The sequence below is a fragment of the Rhinolophus sinicus genome, chromosome 13 (assembly GCF_057876585.1).
Source record: "Rhinolophus sinicus isolate RSI-liver-muscle chromosome 13, RSI-T2T, whole genome shotgun sequence".
Taxonomy (NCBI): Eukaryota; Metazoa; Chordata; class Mammalia; order Chiroptera; family Rhinolophidae; genus Rhinolophus; species Rhinolophus sinicus.
The window spans coordinates 56,307,711-56,327,817 of record NC_142513.1 but is presented as its reverse complement, the minus strand read 5'-3'; the positions used below and the strand labels follow the sequence as shown (position 1 = coordinate 56,327,817).

At 45.0% G+C, this 20,107-nt stretch overlaps 1 protein-coding gene across 9 annotated transcripts in view; it reads left to right on the top strand.

Moving 5' to 3' along the window:
- The window catches only part of SV2B (synaptic vesicle glycoprotein 2B), a 101,048-nt gene that overhangs the window by 52,941 nt on the left and 28,000 nt on the right, over window positions 1–20,107 (top strand). For all 9 annotated transcript variants that reach the window (XM_019726699.3, XM_074318264.2, XM_019726696.3 and 6 more), the window contains 3 exons: window positions 5,368–6,216; window positions 18,215–18,395; window positions 18,736–18,887. In XM_019726699.3, coding sequence (XP_019582258.1) covers window positions 5,676–6,216; window positions 18,215–18,395; window positions 18,736–18,887 — 874 coding nt within the window. In that variant the 5' untranslated portion in view covers window positions 5,368–5,675. The remainder of the gene's footprint in view (window positions 1–5,367; window positions 6,217–18,214; window positions 18,396–18,735; window positions 18,888–20,107) is intronic.

Here is a 20,107-nt window from a genome sequence, read left to right as displayed (position 1 = left end):
TGGTTAATCAGTGTGTAAATGTTGCTCTTAACTCGAAATATGTTTAACATTTTAAGAAACTGCCAAACTGTGTTCCGAAGAGGCTGAACTGTTTTTTCATACCTACCCACAATGTACCAGAATGTTCCAGGCCGTCACATGCTAGCCACCCCTTACTACAATCTATCGATTGCCGCTGTTCTGATGGGTGTGTACTGTTAGCTTATTGTGGTGTGAATAGGTTTTTATTCCGGTCTCTCACAGCGTTTAATATATTATAGCAATGTGTGTTATACATCTCCAAAAAAGAATGGTGGGGAGGGTAGGCCATGTTTCCTAAACTCATTTTCTCTTGGAATTCTTCCCCCCCCCCTTAAATGGGCATATTAAAGGCCTAATGTTCTGCAGAACACATTTTGGGAAGCATTACATCATTTAATTATAATATTATTTTTAGCTTTGTTCTCTGTGATATTTGATTATGAACGAGTGTTTACCACACAGCGATTTTTGAATCAAATAGCGTGGCCTCAGAGGTTAATAGAATGTAAGGCTTAAAGGCGGCTGCTGAAGAGATTGGTGCTAGGACAGTTTTGGGGGGTGGTGGTTTTCATGAGGAACTAAATGGTAGTTTGTTTTTCTCTGTACTTGGTTTCCCAGCCTAGCCCAGATGGGCCCCAGATCTCAAATAAAACTACATTGGGCTCAAGCTGAGATCCTGGCTACGTTTTAATGATCAACACTCAGCTAATAATCATGATTATAACAACAATGAAAACAAAATCAAATTTATATTGGTCGCATCTGTGCCAGGCACTGTGCTAAGTAAGCACTGTTGATGGATTATCTCACTAAATCTTCCCAGTGACCCTGCAGTGTAGGTACTATTATTGTGACCATTTTGCAGATGAGGAAACCGAGGCACGGAGTGGTCAGTAGTTTGTACACACATAGTAGGAAGTGGCAGAGTCCGCATTTGACCCTGGGGGGGGGGGTTCTGACAGCAGGGTCTGTGCTTTTGCACACTCTGCCACCCCACCAAAAAGGAGACCAGGGGGAACAAAGATTTTTGTCTTAATCACACAGCAGTTGTGGGGTGCCGGAAGGATTTCCTGTCCAGAATGGGCCTCCCTCAAGTTGCCTTATTCCACTCACTCTGGCTCTCTCCCTCTCACCTGGCAGGAAAAACACAACTTGTTCTCCTGTGGGAGTCCACTCATGGCACCTTTCCTTCCAGTCCCGTTGTCACCACCTTTGTCCACACCTGACCTCATCTCTGGACTGTTCACACACACACACACACACACACACACACACACACACGCACACGAGGAAACTTCTGTCTGGTTTTATGGTCCCTAGGTTTCCTCTTAGAAACCAGGCCTCAATCCCCACCAGGGAGATTTCTCCAGATCCTCGGCCTGCGTGCCACACTGCTCTGCTTGGTTTGGCAACAACCTTCCTGGCCGCCGTTGCTCAAAGGAAAATGCCCAGTTCCTGAGCAGGGCATTTAGATTGCCTGCTGTTGTCTCCCCATCGCATCTCCCCTAATTCACTCTCTTGGCTCGTCTGCTGTTGGCCAACTGGCCTCTTCATTGCTGTCTACACCAGCATCGCCATTCCTGCGTCCATCCTTTGCTTATCCTTGCTCTCCAGCCTGCAGTGCCCTCCTCTTTACTGTGTGATTCTCTGAGCCCTTCCCTGTTCTTGGAAGTCCCCCGACCTCTAGGAAGCTATGGCAGCAGATTCCAGCCCTTAGCGACCTCTCACTCCTCTGAAACCTCTGGGAGAACCTACTGTCTGTGACCTTGGGTCATCTGACCTCTTCAGCCTCAGTCTTGTTTTCAGTAAAATGGGTGTAATAATAGTCCCTGCCTCACAGGGTTGTTCAGGTTAAAAATGTAAAGCATGTGCTATACTTAGTGTAGTACCTGGCACCAAGCCACGAGGCAAGTATCCAATGAATGAAAGGAGATATTAATAATTAAGATGGTCATTTTTATTCCTGCATGATGCTTGTGTTGTTTTACTCTCTCATGAGACATAGTCGTATTGAGAATGACATCAAGTCATGTCATATGTACTGCAGTGCCTTACGCGTCAGACATCCTGGCAAATGTTTGCTGAGGGTGAATGAAGAAACTAACTTGGGAGTCAGGAGCCCGATGTCAATCTTAGCTCTTCAGAAACTCAGCTTGTGACCTTAACTTGTCTCAAGGACAGGAGAGAGTGGGAGGCAATCCCAGTCTCTTCCACTGTATAGCTTGCCTGATGTTATTTTTGAACTTGGCTTCAAATCCAAGCTCTGAGATTGATTCTCTGTGTTAATCTGGGCATTCTCTAATCTTCTCAGCCCTCAGTTTCTTCATCTGTGAAATAGAGAGAATAACCTTGCTTCATTATCGGCTGTGAGAATAAATAAGATATTCCTTGTAAAATGCTCACTTTAATATTCAGTTAATAGCTGCTCTTCTGGTTCATTGTTGTTTAGTTGATAAACTCTAGGTTTGTTAATGTTTTTGAATGTGTTAGTTTCCTTCCTTGACAAAGTACTACAAATTGCATGGGTTGAACAGTAGAAATTTGTCTCCCAGTTCTGAAGGCTAGAAATCTATCATCAAGGTGTCAGCAAAGTTAGTTTCTTTTGAGGTCTGTGAGGGAGAATCTGTTCCATGCCTGTCTCGTAGCTTCTGGTAGCCTCAGGTGTTCTGTGGCTTGTAGGTGGGACTTTCTCTGTGTCTTCCCATCACCTTCCCTTTATATTAGTCTTTCTCTGCTTCCCAATTTCCCCTTTTTCTAAAGACACTAGTCGTATTGAGTTAGAGCCCACCCAGATGACCTCCTCTTAACTTGATTACCTCTATAAAGACCGTATTTCTAAATAAGATCTCATTCTGGGGCCCTGGGAGTTAGGGCTTCAACATACCCCGGGGGAGGGGTCATAATCCAACTTGTAACTGAAAAGGATTAATAAGAATATTCCCTGAAAAATGCTGAAAACATAACGTGGCATTTCTCAATGAAAGAGAAAAACAACAACAGTCACACTAGACAGTGATTTCCCCTTCTTCCATTGCCCTTGACATGCACAGCTGTTTCATTACCTGGAACAGTTAAAGTGAAGTAGTTTTGACGAAGATGAACTTCTTCCCACAAAGCCAGTCCCAGGACCTTTGCCCCCGTGGTATTTCCCACGTGTGCCTTCAGATTTGCAAGTCTCTCAATTCAGGTTCATGATATTTCCGCAGAGCCCCCAGGATGGAAATAACACACCCGTTCTCTGGCAGCTGGCATTCCGTCTCCATTTTTTATAGCACTCTGCAAAACTCTTGTGCTGTTTACATGTGATTTATATTCCTCCTGTGGTCCCTCAATGGATGTAATAAAAACAGATTTAGAATATTAATCTGGCATGGTGCAGGCCAGCATGGTCGAATACAAATTATTTACTGGGGGTGATGAAAAATCAAAAAGGATAAAAAGTGAGACCCAGTTCTTAGTAAATATGTCTTGCTCGCTCTACGGCACTGTTTCTCAAGGCACGGTCCACTGGATTCCACATGATGGATTTCGGAAAATGCAGGTTTCCAGGCCCCACCCCCACTCTGCAAGTTCAGAGTTTTTGGGGCAGGGTCCTGGGATGTGCGTTTCTAATGAGTCCCCCCTTGCCCCCGTGCCCTGTGTGGTTCTGGCCCACCCTGCATTGGAGAAGCATTGGTCCTGGGCATTCCCCAAGAGAAATGCATTGCGTTGAGTCACATGAGTTCCAGAGCTGGAGTCATTCCAGGAGTGACGGCAGGCAGGTATGGGGCAGAGGGCCCAGGGATACACTGCGGGGGAAGGGTAGGGTCCAGCTGCCACCCTGAAGACAGGTGTGTCCAGTCCATTATGACGTGACGTATGCCGAGTTTGGGGAAAGGACAGTTTGGATTTGGGGTGTGACAGCAAGACCTGTAAAGGTTGATGGTGTATATACATATCGGCAGGTGGATTTTGCTGGCGAGTGGGTTTCTGGCAGCCTCAGTGAGGAGGTCTGAACATCCATCTGGCAGCAGGGCAGAATTGGAGGAGGGTAAGAGGTATAGGAGGGCCTGGCCACCACCCCTGAGGGACTGCCCAGTGCGGAGCTGGGCCGCAGAGCCACTTGGGAAGCTGTGCGAAAACTTAGGTTTCTGAGCTTGAGCCAGCCCTTCTACATGCTCTGGGAATCTGTATTTCCAAAGCTCCCCAGGTGATTGAAAATGACAGTTCCTCAGGACAGCGTTTGGGAAACACAGGGGCCATGGGACAAAAACTGACTTTGGGATCACTAGACCTTGATGTCCCATCCTTTATCTGTGTGACGATACAAATACTTTTTATCTTTCTCCTTTGTTGTGAGAATTAGGGGTAAGAGATGGGACACCCTCAGCACACTAGGCATTACTAAATGGTGCCTCCAAAGCCTGTGAGAACTGGGCTTCTAGGAGGGTAGCTGGGGCAGGGTGCTAGTCCGTTGTGCCCAGGGGTCAACCGAGGGACCCAGTGATTAGAATTGAGACACAGGGTATAGTCTTGGCTCTCACAGCACTGGATCCTGATTTCCCAAACTGGAACTAGAAAGAAAATAAAAAGAGCAACAATACTGTCAAGGTTTTGATAGCATTTACCATGCAGGTCAGGTGCTGTTTTAAGCACTGTATGCATAACCTTATGACTTGAGAACTATTGTTATCCCCACTTTACGGATGAGAAAAATTGAGGCTCAGAAAGACATGTGCATGGTCACATAGCTATTATGGGGCAGAATCAAATTTCAGACCCAAGCTCTCTGGCTCTGGGTCGTCAGTGACTGTTCCTGCCTATTTTAGCCAAGTCCAAGGTCAGAGTGACCCTTGAACCACAATGCGGAGTTTCAAAAGTAAACTGGGCCTTAGGAAACACGGTCCTGGATATTTTCTTTGTCACACGTCTCTAGATGTAAAATTGTCCGGCCCCTTCATAACAAAGTTAGCAAGGCGTTTTCGTAACCGAAGCTGAGCTGTATGTAGTAAACCTGTGTTGTTGCCAAAGGCTTGATAAATTCTAACAGAAAATCTATAACACAAAATTGTCTTGGACTGAAAACCTTTGCCGCCTTCTGTTTCATTCTCGTGTAAGATTTGACCCTGTTCACGGGCGAGTCAACACTTCAAAGGGCCTCTCTGACCCTGTTCTTTCTCCCCTTCTCCTGTGTCTCACTGATTCGGTCTTCATTCATTTGGTAGGAATCTGCAAGTCTCGTTAAGGTTTCCTCCGCCTTACACACAAAGCGCAGGCATTAGTAAATATGTTTGTTTAATCCTGAGCGTGCCTATTAGCATTTCGGCAGTTCGTAATACTCTCCTCTTTCCCTTCTCTGTACTCCAGGTCATAACCTTCAGTAACAGAACACATCAGGCCAGCCAGCAGGCTGCCACGTCCTGCCAGCGCCTTGTCACGCAACCCAGCTGGACCCATTTCTAATCACCGTCTCCCAACACAACATCTCGGGGTCACCGAAGGAAACCAGACCAGAATTTGAAATTTTCCAAAGACGTCGAACGCAAAAGGAGACTTTGGGTGTCTTGGCACAGATCTGCTCTATTTGCGAGACAAAGGAGGGGGGAGAATACCGGTGCCCCTTTCACCCAGGTAGTCACATGAGCACGTTCTACGTTTAAACCTTTACACATAGGATGGAGGATGGTTATCGAAACAGCCCACACCTCTACCACGGCGCGAGGGATCTAGCTCGAGAGGCGACCCGGCAGTCCCGCAATCAAGGAATGGACGACTACACATACCAGGACAGCTATGAGGGCTATGCCCCAAGTGATGGCTATTACCGTGGCAACGAGTCCAACCCAGAAGAGGACGCGCAGAGCGATGTCACAGAAGGCCACGACGAGGAGGATGAGATCTACGAGGGCGAGTACCAAGGCATCCCTCACCCAGATGACGTCAAGGCCAGGCAGACCAAGATGGCGCCCTCCAGGGCGGACGGCCTTCGGGGCCGGGCCGACCTGCTGGCCGAGAGGATGGAAGATGAGGAGCAGCTGGCCCACCAATATGAGACCATCATTGACGAGTGTGGCCACGGGCGCTTCCAGTGGACCCTCTTTTTCGTCTTGGGTTTGGCCCTGATGGCCGATGGGGTGGAGGTGTTCGTGGTGAGTTTTGTCCTGCCCAGCGCAGAGAAGGACATGTGTCTGTCCAGTTCTAAGAAAGGAATGCTTGGTAAGTGCACGTTTTCAAAGATGGTTCTCTTCTTGGCATTCAAGTATGAAGAGGAAAGAGCAGCAAAATGTGTATAGCACCTGTCACTGTTTGGCACCTTACATCTATCCCAATGTCCTTGCCACGTCATCATTTTACACGCATTTTGCCGTTCAGGTGTTGTTTTTATATTTCTTTCTTTCTTTTTTTTTTTTTATTTCTTTTTAAAAATTTATTGGGGTGACAATTGTTAGTAAAATTACATAGATTTCAGGTGTACAATTCTGTATTACATCATCTATAAATCCCATTGTGTGTTCACCACCCAGAGTCAGTTCTCCTTCCATCACCATATATTTGATCCCCCTCATCTCCCACCCCCCACCCCCCTTACCCTCTGGTAACCACTAAACTATTGTCTGTGTCTATGAGTTTCTGTTTCTCATTTGTTTGTCTTGTTCTTTTGTTGTTTTTGGTTTATATACCACATATCAGTGAAATCACATGGTTCTCTGCTTTTTCTGTCTGACTTATTTCGCTCAGCATTACTCCCTCAAGATCCATCCATGTTGTCACAAATGTTCCTATATCATCTTTTCTTACCACCGAATAGTATTCCATTGTGTATATACCACAACTTCTTTATCCATTCATCTATCGAAGGACATTTTGGTTGTTTCCATGTCTTGGCCACCGTAAAGAAAGCCGCAATGAACATTGGAGCACACGTGTTTTTATCTATAAATGTTTTCAGATTTTTTGGGTAGATACCCAGGAGAGGGATTGCTGGGTCATATGGCAATTCTATTTGTAATTTTTTGAGGAACCTCCACACTGCCTTCATTCAGGTGTTGTTTTTAACCTCAGATAAATTAATTGATTGGCTCAAGTTTACACAGCCAGTAAGTATTAGCGCTTAGATTCCTCCTCAGGTCTGTCTGACTCTCAAGCTCTTATTTTTTTTCCAAATCTTGTTGCCTGCTTGAGAGTCTGATTTCTCTCTTCTTCGTATGAACCCATCCTCTTCCTACCCAAATGACAGATATGTTTTGTGAGTGGCAGGCCGAGGGCTCTACCACTCCAGTGCTTTGCTCTGCGTCCTTCCAGAATCCCATCTGCTCCTGGCTTCTCTTCTATCTCTAAGTATTTGTAGCTGAATGCTGGGAAATGATTGCTGGGCTGAGCACAGAGCCCCTGCAGGCTCTGGGGAACCACAGTGTGAAGCACAGATGGATTCTGCAGGATGGAGGACCAGCGTTACAAATCAGTGATGAGGCTAGTGCCAAGCAACAGATATCAGGGCTTGAAACAGAGGAGGGCGGAGTTAGAGAAAGGATGGGCACCAGTGGGGTGGCATGGAAGGCACTCATCGTATATAGACAAGGCTGTGTTGGGTCATTAAATGTCCCGCAAAACATACCCGTTCTCTACATTTCGAGTCCCTGCAATTGATCATTTAGCAGACACGCAGTTAGTGAGGGCTTGTTTTTAGTCAGGTTCTGACTTAAGACTGAAACATGCTCGTGGCTCTCCAAAACTCAGAATCTACTTAGCAACTTAGCTTATGCCTCCAACAAATATTTATGTCTTGTGTACTGTGTAGTTGTCTTCTGCCGAGCCTCTGGGGAGAGAATACTGAACTAGATACACAGATTCCTTGCCCCTGAAAGAATTTACCTATAGCAGGATAAACAGGCATTAACACACACAGAAACTTCTTTAATTACTGTGGAGATACGTGCTATGAAATACCTTGTGAGACTCTGGTCCCCAGCACTGGTTTTACAGCATGGGTTGGCAAACAGTTTTTGTAAAAACCCAGATAGTAAATATTTTAGGCTTTGCAGGCCCAGATGGTCTCTGTCACCACTAATCGAGTCTGCCTCGGTAGCACAAAGGCAACCATAGACAAAACGTAAACAAGTGTACAGGACTGTGTTCTAATAAAACTTTATTTACAGGGAAAGGCAGTGGGCCGGATTTAGCCTAGGGGCTGTAGTTTGCCGACCCCTGATTAGAGCCACTGTAAATAAGATTGGGCTATAAAACATCTGCATAATGGATTGTCCCTGGGGGCTTTTGAGAATTGTTTTATCCATCCCTGCTAAACTATAAGGACAATTTACAATGAGTAGAACTGTGCCCGATATGACCATTAGGAAACCAAAAGAGACCGAGTATATACAAACAAAAGAAATGGCTTGAGAAGCAGGGCTGTCACTCGGAGTTTTTATACACCAACAGAATTTTAGTACAGTGATTATCATCATTATTTAAAAAATTCTGCTAGGTGCCTTCAAGTTTGAATAGATATTTTTAAAAGGGCGAAAACAAAACAAAACAAGACAAACCCCAGACTAAAATCCAACCAGACCGTCCCCAATTGATCTAAACATTTCCAAGACGGTAATTGGTTTTGTGGTATTCTCAGCTGAAACCCCACGTCCCTGTTCATCCCAACTGGCCCTGTCAGTAACGATTTCACGCCTTCTTGGTCTGTCCGCCACCCCGGAGCCTGTGGCAGCCTCATTAACAGAGCTGCAGCCGTTGCCGCTCCCGCTGGCTTCCCAGACAAATGCTGGGAGTCAGGGGAACAGGGACCGGGTCTGGAGAGCCCACATCTGTGCAAAATTTTGCTTTCAGCCTTTGCAAAGAAGATGCTAGGCTCAGCCCAAGAGTGGCAGCCCGGCCACCTGAACAGGGCTGGACTTCCAGGCATTTGTGGGGTCCCCTTTGTAGTCAAGGAAATGGGTGTTTAAATGCATCTGGGGAAGTGGATAGTTGAAGGGTCTCGTGAGGCCAGCATTTTCATATGCTGTCCCATGTGACTTTCTTAGTCACCATGGTAGTTACAGAACTTTTTTATCCCCTGCTGTATTTAGTAAATTAACACCAAAGTTTTCCCATAATCATAAAAAGATTTCTTAAGCCGGAACTGGGTGCTAGTCTTACGTTCATGTTGACCAAACGAAACAGAACCCACATTTAGGTAAGAGTTCCATTTTTGCCTTGAGAATTTTTATTTCCTGGAAGGGGCTAGCTGCTTGGGGTATATTTTATTGGCTGTTAGTTTTTCTTGCCATCTGCAGTGGGAAGGCTGAGGGAGTCCGATGCTTCAGATGATTTAGAACCTAACAGGGGATCCCTGGGGCCTGGTGTCTGCCTGAGCTCTAGGGAGGAAGGGGGCAGTGTCAGGTGGGTGGATTCATTAGAGTACATTTGTGAGTTGCGTTTCCATAGCACTCAGAGATGGATGTATTACTCTGCTGTCACAAAAGATTATCCTTTAATTGCTTTATATGCAAATTCGAGGTGAGCATCCGGGCAGAACATGTGATTTATAAGCCACTTTTTCTTTAGCCCTGAATTCAGAGTGTCGGTTCCTGAGAGGAGGGGCCACTCTGTGCCCCAGGGCCTGGCACCAAATATGTGCTCAGTCAACACGTCAAGCCCTGCTATTTCCTTTACATTCTATTTGTTGAAATAATAAAGGCCTTTTAAATTTCATGGACAGAGGAATAAAATAGACTCCATGTCTTGAATGGGGGAGTGACAAGGTTCTGGAGAGCAGGTGGAACCAGAAACATTGCTGAACCATTTTGTACAGGAATCAGCCAGCGACTCTGTCTTTTAAACCAGTCCTCTGTGTGGCCTCTGTCAACAACACGCATGACTGACATTTTAGACGAGATACTTCTTCGCCCCGGGGTGCTGTCCTGTGCACGACAGGCCTCCGCCCACCAGATGTCTGTGGCACCCAGTTTCCTGTTATGACAAACAAAAATGTTTCCAGATATTGGCACATGTCCTCTGGGAGACAAAAAAATCACTTCCAGTTGAGAACCATTCCTCTAGATGAGTGATTTCAACCCTGTCTGCCCATTAGAGCACATGGGGAGCTGTTTAAGACAAACAAAGAAACAAACAAAAAAAACAGGCTCTGTTCTAGAATGATTAAGTAAGCATCCCTAGGGTGAGCTATGGGCGGAGGCATTTTTTTAACAGCTCCCTGGTCTAGGAAGTTAACACAGAGACTCAGGGTCAATCAGAACTGCTGAGATGTCAGGGGATTTGCTCTTGTGCTTTGTGCCCCAGACGGTTTCTTTCTTGTGCTCATGGTGGTGGTTGGGATATTTGCACACACTTTGACGAGCATTGAAAAAAATGGGACCCTCCCCCAAAATCCTGTTGACATCTTCACGGTGCATTACAGATTTTCAGTGGTCTTCATAGATCCTCTTATTTGGACCTTTAAATGATCCTGTGAGATGGTCAGAGTTATAACCCCCAGTTTCCATGACTGGGAGTGTTGCTCAGAGACCTTAAGTAATGCATGCGGGATTGCAGTCCGTAATGTATCACAGTTTTCTTGTCTTCTATTGCCACTCATGTTCACCGTGGGCTATTTTATAGTAATGACATTGGAAGGTTTGTTTTCTCATGTGTAGATTCTTACATAGAAGCAAAAGGAACTGACGCCAAAGAGTCAGGTATTTACTGGGTGCAACCTCTGTTACCTTTCTTCTACTTTCAAAACACATTACAATAATTATACTACCACCACCAAGAGTTATAAATTTAATAAGCTCTTCCCTTGCTTCCATTTCATAGCAGGTATTTTACATGACATTTCTTTTTTTAAATTTATTTTTTGTTTTTTTATTTTTATTTATTTATTTTTTTTACATGACATTTCTTATCTTTGTAACAACCTGTAAGGGAAGCATTATTTTCACCATCTTACAGAGGAGAAAACTTAAACTCGAAGAGGTTCAAGTAACTTATCAAAAAGTAGTTAGTGACAGATCTAGGATTTGAAACCAGTTAGGTCTGACTTCAAAGTCTATTGCTTCTCCTTTGCCTCGCTGTCCTGTCCGTGAAAGACATTTCCAGGTACCCATTACATGTATAACCTTTGGACAACCTTTTATGCAAAATGCATCGCTCGAATCAGATGCAGTTGTAAAGTGGATGCTGGGCCTCCATCAGCCTGCTGGCGGCGGTTACAGCCATCTTTGTAGATGAGAGGGTAACACAGTCCATCTCCCATCAGCCGGCCCCAATGTCACGAGAGCTCTGAGTGTACCTGCGGCCTAGACTGTCAGCCCAGGAGAGGCTTTCCAGAGAGCTGAGGAGCCACGCTGCCACCCTCCTGTGTCAGGCCAGGAAAAGGGTCCCGAGGAATAATCCATCCCCCTGTACAGACCAGAGCAGCAGTGGCACAAAATGAGTCCCCACACCCCCTCTGCCAGGAAGCACATCAGAGAGCACTCAGGTACAACGTAGAACTCATGAGTGCACCGCTAAGAGGGCCCTTTGTAGGCCAGTGGATGTAAAACACCCCTCTTTATTTATAAGTCTCATGCAGCACAAGCCCCGATGAGCTGCTTTTCCCTTTGCAAAGGATTGATATCATTTCCAGAGAAGGAAGCTTCCAAATCTCAGATGTGAACAGGGCTTGGTTGTGGGAAGGGGGAGATAGATACATGGTCCTGGGACTGTAACCGGCTTTGAAATGCCCCATAGGGTCCCCTGAACAGGCTGAATGTGAACCCCTGCCTGCCCATGGGAGCTGGCCAGGGCTGCTCAAATGTGCAGCGTGAGTGTTTTCTGTTTCCCATCATCCTATAAGTCAGCGCAGGTCTGATTATATATTTCCTCACCCTGCTGCCTGTGGTGTTGAGAGGATATATTCTGTGTGAAAATCCTCTCGAGAGTTGGTGAGAGGTTGGTGACACCTACTAGCTCTAGAAGAAAATCTGGCATTGTGTCTCAAGACCCACAAGCTCATCAAGTCCCTTTGACCTCGCAGTTCCATGTCTTAGAATTCATTCTGAGCAAACACCCAGCCATGCAGACAAAGACACATAAAGGTGTTCTTTGCGGAGTTGTTTATCAGGTGGAAAAAGATAAGTTGTGAAACTTCCGAATACAGACTGGTCTCAACCATGTCCATACAGTATGTGGTTGTATGTGTCTGAGGACAGAGAATGAGACACTCTAACAGCAGCTGTGTGTTTCTTGGACAGAGATTAATGAAGAGCTTACTATGTACCAGTGTCTGTATTACGTGCCAGAGCCACAATGGGAGTAGAATCGACAGTCTGTCTTTCCAGGAGTTTACAGTCAAAGGCCTTATCAGATGTTGAATAAATAGCTATATAATGGCAAATAGACACATGTAACATGAAGGAAGGAATAGCATGTTGTAGAAAGAGAAGCAGGGATGACAAAACGGGTCAGCCAACAATGGCCCACAGGTCTGTGGCTTGTTTTTATTTTTTAAAGGATTGTTAAAAAAAAAAATGAAGGAAGAAGGAGAAGGTATCACAGAGGCCATAGAACATTTGCAAAGTAAATTATTTACAAGTGAAATTTTTATTCTCTGGTGCTTTACCAAAAAACTTAGTTGAGTCCTTGCTTGCAACATTACAGATGCCTGTCTAAGGGGATGACATTTAATCTGGGAATTTAAGAAATCTAAGTAAGAGTTAGCAAAAAAAATTAAAAAAATAAAAAATCCCCCCCCCCCCCCTGCAAAAAAATCTTGTTAGAGAAAACTTGAAAAATATTTTGGTCAAAAAGAGCTTTTTACAGGCATCTGACGTCTTCAGGTAAGGCGAGAGGGAGATATATTTAAAGGGCAGGCTGCTATAAATAAGTTTCTTCTACTAGTCTCTGTCCTTTTTCCACAAAATCCTTTAATATATGGTTGGTTTGATTTTAAAATACCACCACACGATTTTTCAGTTTTCTAATCCTGTATCTTTCTCAGGTCACAGCCAATTCTCCGCTGCACCGCTCATAACAACAGTAGCAGCTTTTCTTAATTGTGCATTTCCTTTTGTGCCAGGCATCCTGCTTGAGACTTTCAGTCCACTGTCCTATATAATCCTAACAACTCTGCAAGATGGGCCCTATTATCTGAGGTTTACAGAGAAGGAGCCGTGATCAGAAAGAGCCGCATGGATGGCTGTGGTCCAATGCCAGGAATCAGTGGAACCAGGACTGTGGCCCAGGCCATCTCACTCTCCAGACTGGGCATCTTCTTTCTTGACACCTATCAGTGCAAGCTCCTCCCCCTTCCTAGGATGCCTGTTCTGGATTCAAATCCCTTCCCTCCCCACCGTGCCTCCCGCCTTCACCTCCATCCTCCCTACTCTGCAAGTAGCAACCAAGGTTCTTAATTGCCTTAAAAAGCTCAGTGTATTAGGGGGATATCGCCCTAATATGCCCCTGAGCTTATTGGGTGGAAGTGAAGGGTGATAGACTCTCTAGCTTTCTAACTAGTTCCTTATCTGCTCCCTGCTGAAGTAATTTTTGATAACTCCATTGCACTCTAATTTTCCAAATTTATCGTCTTAATTTCTTCTGCTAAAGACAGATTTTAAATGAGCTTAATAGCATAGCCATTCTGGAGTTGTCGTTAATTTCATATTTTTCTTCTCTGTGGATAGGCCCATTTTCCCTCCATTGTTTATTTTCCTAGCCTCCAAAGACAGTCAGGGGAGGAAAAACGTCTTCCCTCAGTCCTTGTTTCTATGGTTGGGGGTCCTGGGAACTGAACTGAGAAAAAACGGATTAACAAGAGAAAAACAAACAGCTTATTAACACCGTGTGCATACACACGAGCAACTCAGAGGGGTGGTTAGAACTTGGGCTAGGATAGCGTCGTCACAAAGAAAAATGAATTTGTAGAGCAGTGACAAGAAAAACGAAAAAGGTTTTAGGCTTTCCTGAGTGGCAGAGTGTGAGAAGGTAAATATATGGGGCAAACTAATGGAAGTTAAGAGTGCTTTAGTAAGTTTGTGTGTGTGTGTGTGTGCTTTCTTAGTTGTATTTACCACAAAATGTATTTCTGTCAGTAGATGTGGACTATTTTGACAAAAAAAAAAAAAAAAAAAGAACAGTTTGTATTGTTAGCAAAGTGTTCTCCTGAATCTTTCTCCACTTTCAATGGCAAGGTAGGTAATCACATCTTTTGAGACTGATACAATGATATTCAAAGGTGCAATAGGAATATAAACGAATGGTACTTGGTGTTTATTATGGGCCGGGCACGTTTGATACACAAAGTCATTTAACTTCCCCAGCGATCTCCAGTGATAGGTCATCAGTTTTCTGATTTTGCACATGAGGAAAATGAGGCTCAGCGAAGTTCCCAGAACGCACCAGGCTCCAACACAACCCCAGGCGCACTCTTTGCCCCAGGCCAGGCCGCCTCTTTCCCACATCCCTGCGTTTAGATGCACTGTCATTTCTGAAGGAAGTCGTACCAATTCAGAAGTTCAGTGTCTCTCCAAGGACCACCCTAAATCCATGGCTATGTTTGTAAAGCAAGTGATACATCAAAATCAGTAAGGTTCCATACGTAGATTGCTCTTGGTGCTGTGTCTGGGCTGATAAGAGTCTCTGGTGTTTGACTTTAAGCAGCACGTGCTGTTAGGCAAATGGGGGGCAGGGCAGAGAGGGGGTTTTTTGTTTTTGTTTTTTGTTTGTTTGTTTGTTTGTTTTGGTGTCTGCTGTTTCTCAACTGTCTTGAGCTCACAGTAATCCTTCTGCCAAAGTGGTGTATTTTGGGCTGGCGTCATCTCGTCCTCTGCAACAGCATTCTGAGAAGCATTCCGTGTTCTCTCTCGTTCCTCCTTTGCCTTGGGCAGTCTTTTGGTAGCACAAAAACACCAGGCGTGGGGCCAGGAGACAGGCAGGACAGTGTGTGCCGATCCTGGGCCAACCGCAAGGTTCCGGAAAGTCACTGACTTTCTCTGGGGCGCAGCCTCCTCTTGGAATCGATAGCTAACCTCTAAGATGCATCAATTTCCCTGTGTGTCTGGATGCGTGAGTGTATACTCAGGAGACAGAAATCGTACCACATTCGAACAGAGAGACTGAATATAAACATTATTAAGCGGACAAGTGGAATGTTCTAAAAAAAGTATGCTGAGGCGAAGAATGCAGGGGGCAGTTGCTGCCCCTGAGGAATGGGGGGAGAAAGGGAACAGATTGGAATGGTTATAACTTAGAAGCTCAGAGAAGGGGCCTCATGGGGCTGCAGCTCAAATCTCTGGCAAGGGGACCTTGGCTGCCTGGTGCTGGTGTGGACCTGGAAAGGAGGGCAGGGTGTGGCTGCTTCTGTGAACTGGATTCAGCTGCTACCGTGGAGGGGCATTGCTGCTGCAGAGTGAAAAAAGGATTGCACCGTGCAATGCACAAGAACAGAAAGCACCGCTCTTCCTTCCTTCTGTAACCTTTAAGCCTCTCTCTAGTGCCCCCTACTGGCAAGGCCCAGCAGGGAGGGGCTGGCGAAGCACATGTGGGGTTTGTGGACAGAGAGGGGCAAAAAGGGTGGCTGCAGAGCTGAGAGGCAATAGCTTAATAACTGACACGATGTTCATTGTTGAAATTCCAAACTGGTGGCCTGGGAGCATCACTCGTGCTTGCTTGGTGGGGATGGGTCCTGGTAGCAGAAGATGGTTTTAAAATGCCCTGATCAGTGAGTAGGGCAGTTCTGCAATGGCTCACATCTGAGCAAGATTAATTCTGCAGGGAACCAGATGTTGAAAACTTTTGGCGAGTCAGAGCTGCATCAGGCAGATCAACTTCCAATCGAGCAGGGAACACGGACCCACACATTGTTACAATACAACGTGACACATGCTGTGAGTTGGATTTGCAAATCGTGACTCATTTTCTCACAAATGTCAGTGGCCCGATCTAGTGCGAAATGGTTCAGTACATTTCCTGAGCTGAGGGCTGGGAAATAGGGAGAATGGGAAATCCTCACTGTGTCACTTCTCTGGGAATCTTCCAAGTGTGCAGAAAAACCGCCTCCGGAAAGAACCCAGGAACACAAGGTTCAGCAGTTTCCCTGAGATATTCCCATGTGTGGCTCCATTCAGGTCTTTCCCCCAATGTCCCACCTCCGTGAAAACTTCCCGAACTGCCTTATTTAAAATTGCCACCTCCCACCCTGGCTCTCCCCATGCCATACACACACACATTATTTTTCTCTGATCAGTAGTCCACTTACTATATATTTTACTCACTTATTTATTTACTATCTCTTTTCCCCAACTAGAATGTAAGCTCCATGAAGGCAGGGATTTTTATGTGTTTGTATTGTGTTTTCCTTACCTAATAACTGGCATTTAATACATACTTGAAGGCTCATAGGCATGTTTCATGAAGTGACATCATATACTGAAAAGAAAAAGGAAATAATGTATTTTGTGACTTTGAAAATAATAAAAGAAGGAAATCTGGCACCCCCATGTTAATTGCAGCATTATTTACAATAGCCAAGATAAAGAAACAACCTAAGTGTCCATAGACAAATAAATGGGTTAAAAAATGTGCCATATGCACACACACACACACACACAGAGGAATATTATTCAGCCATAAAAAAGAATAAAATATTGCCATTTGCAACAACATGGATAGACCCTGAGAGCATTATGCTAAGTAAAATAAGCCAGACAAAGAAAGACAAATACGGTATGATCTCACTTATATGTGGAATTTTAAAACAAAACAAAACACCACAGAACAGATTGGTGGTGGCCAGAGGTGGGGGTGGGTGGGTGGGAGAAGAGAGTCAAAAGGTACACATTTCCAGTTTTAAAATAAATAAGTCATAGGGCAGTAATGTACAACATGGCGACTGTACTTAATAATACTATGTTGCATATTTGAAAGTTGCTAAGAGAATAAATCTTAGAAGTTCTCATCACAAGAAAAAAATTCTGTAACTCTGTATGGTGACGGATGTTAAGTAGAGTTATTGTGGTGACCGTTTCACAATATATACAAATATTGAGTCATGAAGTTGTATACCGGAAACGAATACAATGTCGCATGTCAATTAACCCTCAATGCAATAAATAAAATATAAAAAGAAGGAACTCTACCACTGGGGAGATAAAGCAGAGTGTAGTTAGCTTTTTGCTTTTGGGGATGTACCTTCAAGCTGTTGAACCAGCTAATTGTAGCTCTTTGCTTTACGTGGGTCCTTCCTGGCGCACATCTGCATAAAGAAAGTATCCACAGGTCCAGGAGAATTTTCCTGGCTGTAAAGACAGTTTGTGTTCATCATGTGATGTACCGCCAAGGCTGGGCAAAAGGATACTTGCAGAATTTGTATTCAACATTTTCTTTGCATGCAAGTCCTTCTGCAAAGTTTCCTCCGTGGGTTTAGTCAAGACCGTACCAACACAGTCGTTGATAATGAATGTGCACTCAGTATTTAATAGGAAAGAATCATCTGTGTGCTTGGGGAGATTTGCCATTTCTGTGAGCATGCTGGCTTTCACTGGAATACCACAAACATCTCTACAGCCATATATGCATGTGATAGCTTAAATGAACTGATTTTATTATAAGGCAAGCAGTAATTACAGGCACTTCAGAAAGGACAGCTCATTGCTACTCTCGTCCACATTCCCCTAAGAAATGGGAACATGGGTTGTAGCTTGGAAAAGGTCCTTTTTGGGTGTTCAGTAAAATCTGGGGGTTTTCAAAATAGCTGGTCTCATTGGCAATTGCTGTTTTTCACTTGTACCAATTTTCTTCCTTCCCGATGTTCCCCATTCCCGCTTTGCCACACTTTCCCCTGGAAATCCTCTCTTTAAACATTACCCTGCAGGTAAGGACTTTTGTACACAAACATTTTGTTTTTGGCTTAAAAATAAAATGACAGCATTTTCTTCATGCGCAGATTATGTCCCTAAAAGAGTAGCCTGTAAGGGGAGGGTACATTGAACCCACTTGTGGTTGATCTGATTTAGTATGTGTACAGATGTGTAAGCCTGCTGAGCCTATTTTAGTTTTCTGAATAGCATTCCTAAGAAGTTGAATTTGTACAGAACTTCTAATTTGACACGAACTTCTGTTGCATTCCACCTTTTGTCTGTGACGTGGAGTTTCTATGGATGCATAAAAATGGGCGTCGGATTTTTTGAAACATCACATGGTCTCTAATATCCTGTCTTTTCTCTCTCTCCCATCTCGCCCCTCACAGGTATGATCGTCTACCTGGGAATGATGGCGGGGGCCTTCGTCCTGGGGGGCCTGGCTGATAAGCTGGGGAGGAAGAGAGCCCTCAGCATGTCTCTGGCGCTCAATGCCTCCTTTGCCTCCCTCTCCTCCTTCGTTCAGGGTTATGGAGGCTTCCTCTTCTGCCGACTCATCTCAGGCATCGGGTATGTAATCTCAGAGCTTCCGTGGAAACGTCCTACACCAATGGTCCTTCCATCCTGGTCCTCCAGCTCTGAGAGGCACTTGCGCAAAACCTGGGGCTGCGTTTTTTTGTTTGACTTCCAAGATACTATATTGAAGTTGACCGTTAGAAAGGGGTCAGGTCGTAAAGTCAGTGCATTCGGTCAAAATAACCCAGCGCTGCCTTGGGCAGTCTTTCAAATTCACTGGATTATTTCACCATAGAGTCTGAGGATGATGGGGTATAAAGCAACTTGGTTTCTGCTCTGACCACTTTTACTGTATAACTTGATTCTTTTCTTTCTGGCATTTTTCTCTCTGCAGTATTGGGGGCGCTCTGCCCATCGTTTTTGCCTATTTTTCTGAATTCTTATCTCGGGAGAAGCGAGGAGAGCACCTCAGTTGGTTGGGTATCTTCTGGATGACGGGGGGCATTTATGCGTCTGCCATGGCCTGGACCATCATTCCACATTATGGTGAGCACTGTGGCTCAAAAATAGAGCCCACGGGCCCTTGTTCCTATGGCACCTGCATCCAAACGACATTTGCCGTGCTCAGCCTTATTCCCCATGCACACACGCAGTTCCTCTGTATGACCTTGGTCTTTCTAACGAACGTCCAATCCTGGGGACACATTGCTAATTTCAATACACGTCTTTCTGGAAAAAATACAGTCTATCCTCACTCCCTCCACCCTCCCCTTCCCTTCTTCTCTCCTTCCCTTTCTTCTTTTCTTCCTTTTATTTGAAAGGAGTTCACCCATTGTCTCCTCCAGCCCTCCTCCCCCGAAAAAGTGAGGTTTCGATAACCCCGTTTTATAGATGATGTAACAGAAGCCAAGAGAAGTTGGCGATTTGGCCAAGGTCACATCCCTGGTATGACCTTGAGACCTTGGTCCTGATGTTCCTGTCACCCCCTCCCCCCCAGGCCCCCATGCAGTCTCCTATAGACTGCAGAGTGGAGCAGCCCTGACAGACCAGGTCATCTTCAGCCAGGACAATGTTATTATCCTGGATAATTGCAAAAAAGTGGATTCTCTACACAGAGCCCTGGCCATGTTAACTTTCACTATTGGTTTGGTTAAGAGTAAAGGAGGGAGCATTTGATGATGCCTTTTGAGTATCCTCGACAACAAATAACCATCAACATCCTTCAGCATCATTTCTGGTACGCCGCCAATTATGGGCGTAGGCTTTGATTTAAAATCCTGCTGACTTATTGGGGGCGGCATACAACTGCCTGTAAAACTAACCAACCTGTCTCTGCCCATTTACCGCCTTGGTGTCCTTGTTTTAAATCTGTTCCTCTGTGTGTTCTGAGCTCACGGAGGTTCCATGTGTATCTTTTTAAGTAGCTTTGGTGCAAACAATGCCTACTTTATCAGTTAAGGTACAGCTGGGTCATTACCCTGATAAACCCTGAAATGTCAGTGGTTTAACACAGTAGACATGTCCCCCTACTGTAAAGTGTCGCTGCTGTCTCTGATCTGCAGGTGGCTCTGTTCATCAGTAATTTGGGGGTTCAGACTCCTTCTAGCATGTGTTTCCACCAGCTTCCACATGTAACTTGAAGGTCTCTGGTTTGGGGACAGAGCACAGGCAGTTGTCCATGGGTGGTTTTGAAGGGCCGGCTAGGAGATGGGGCATATCCTCTCTGCTACATCCCACCGGCCCCAAATCTTGTTAGCCAATCAAAA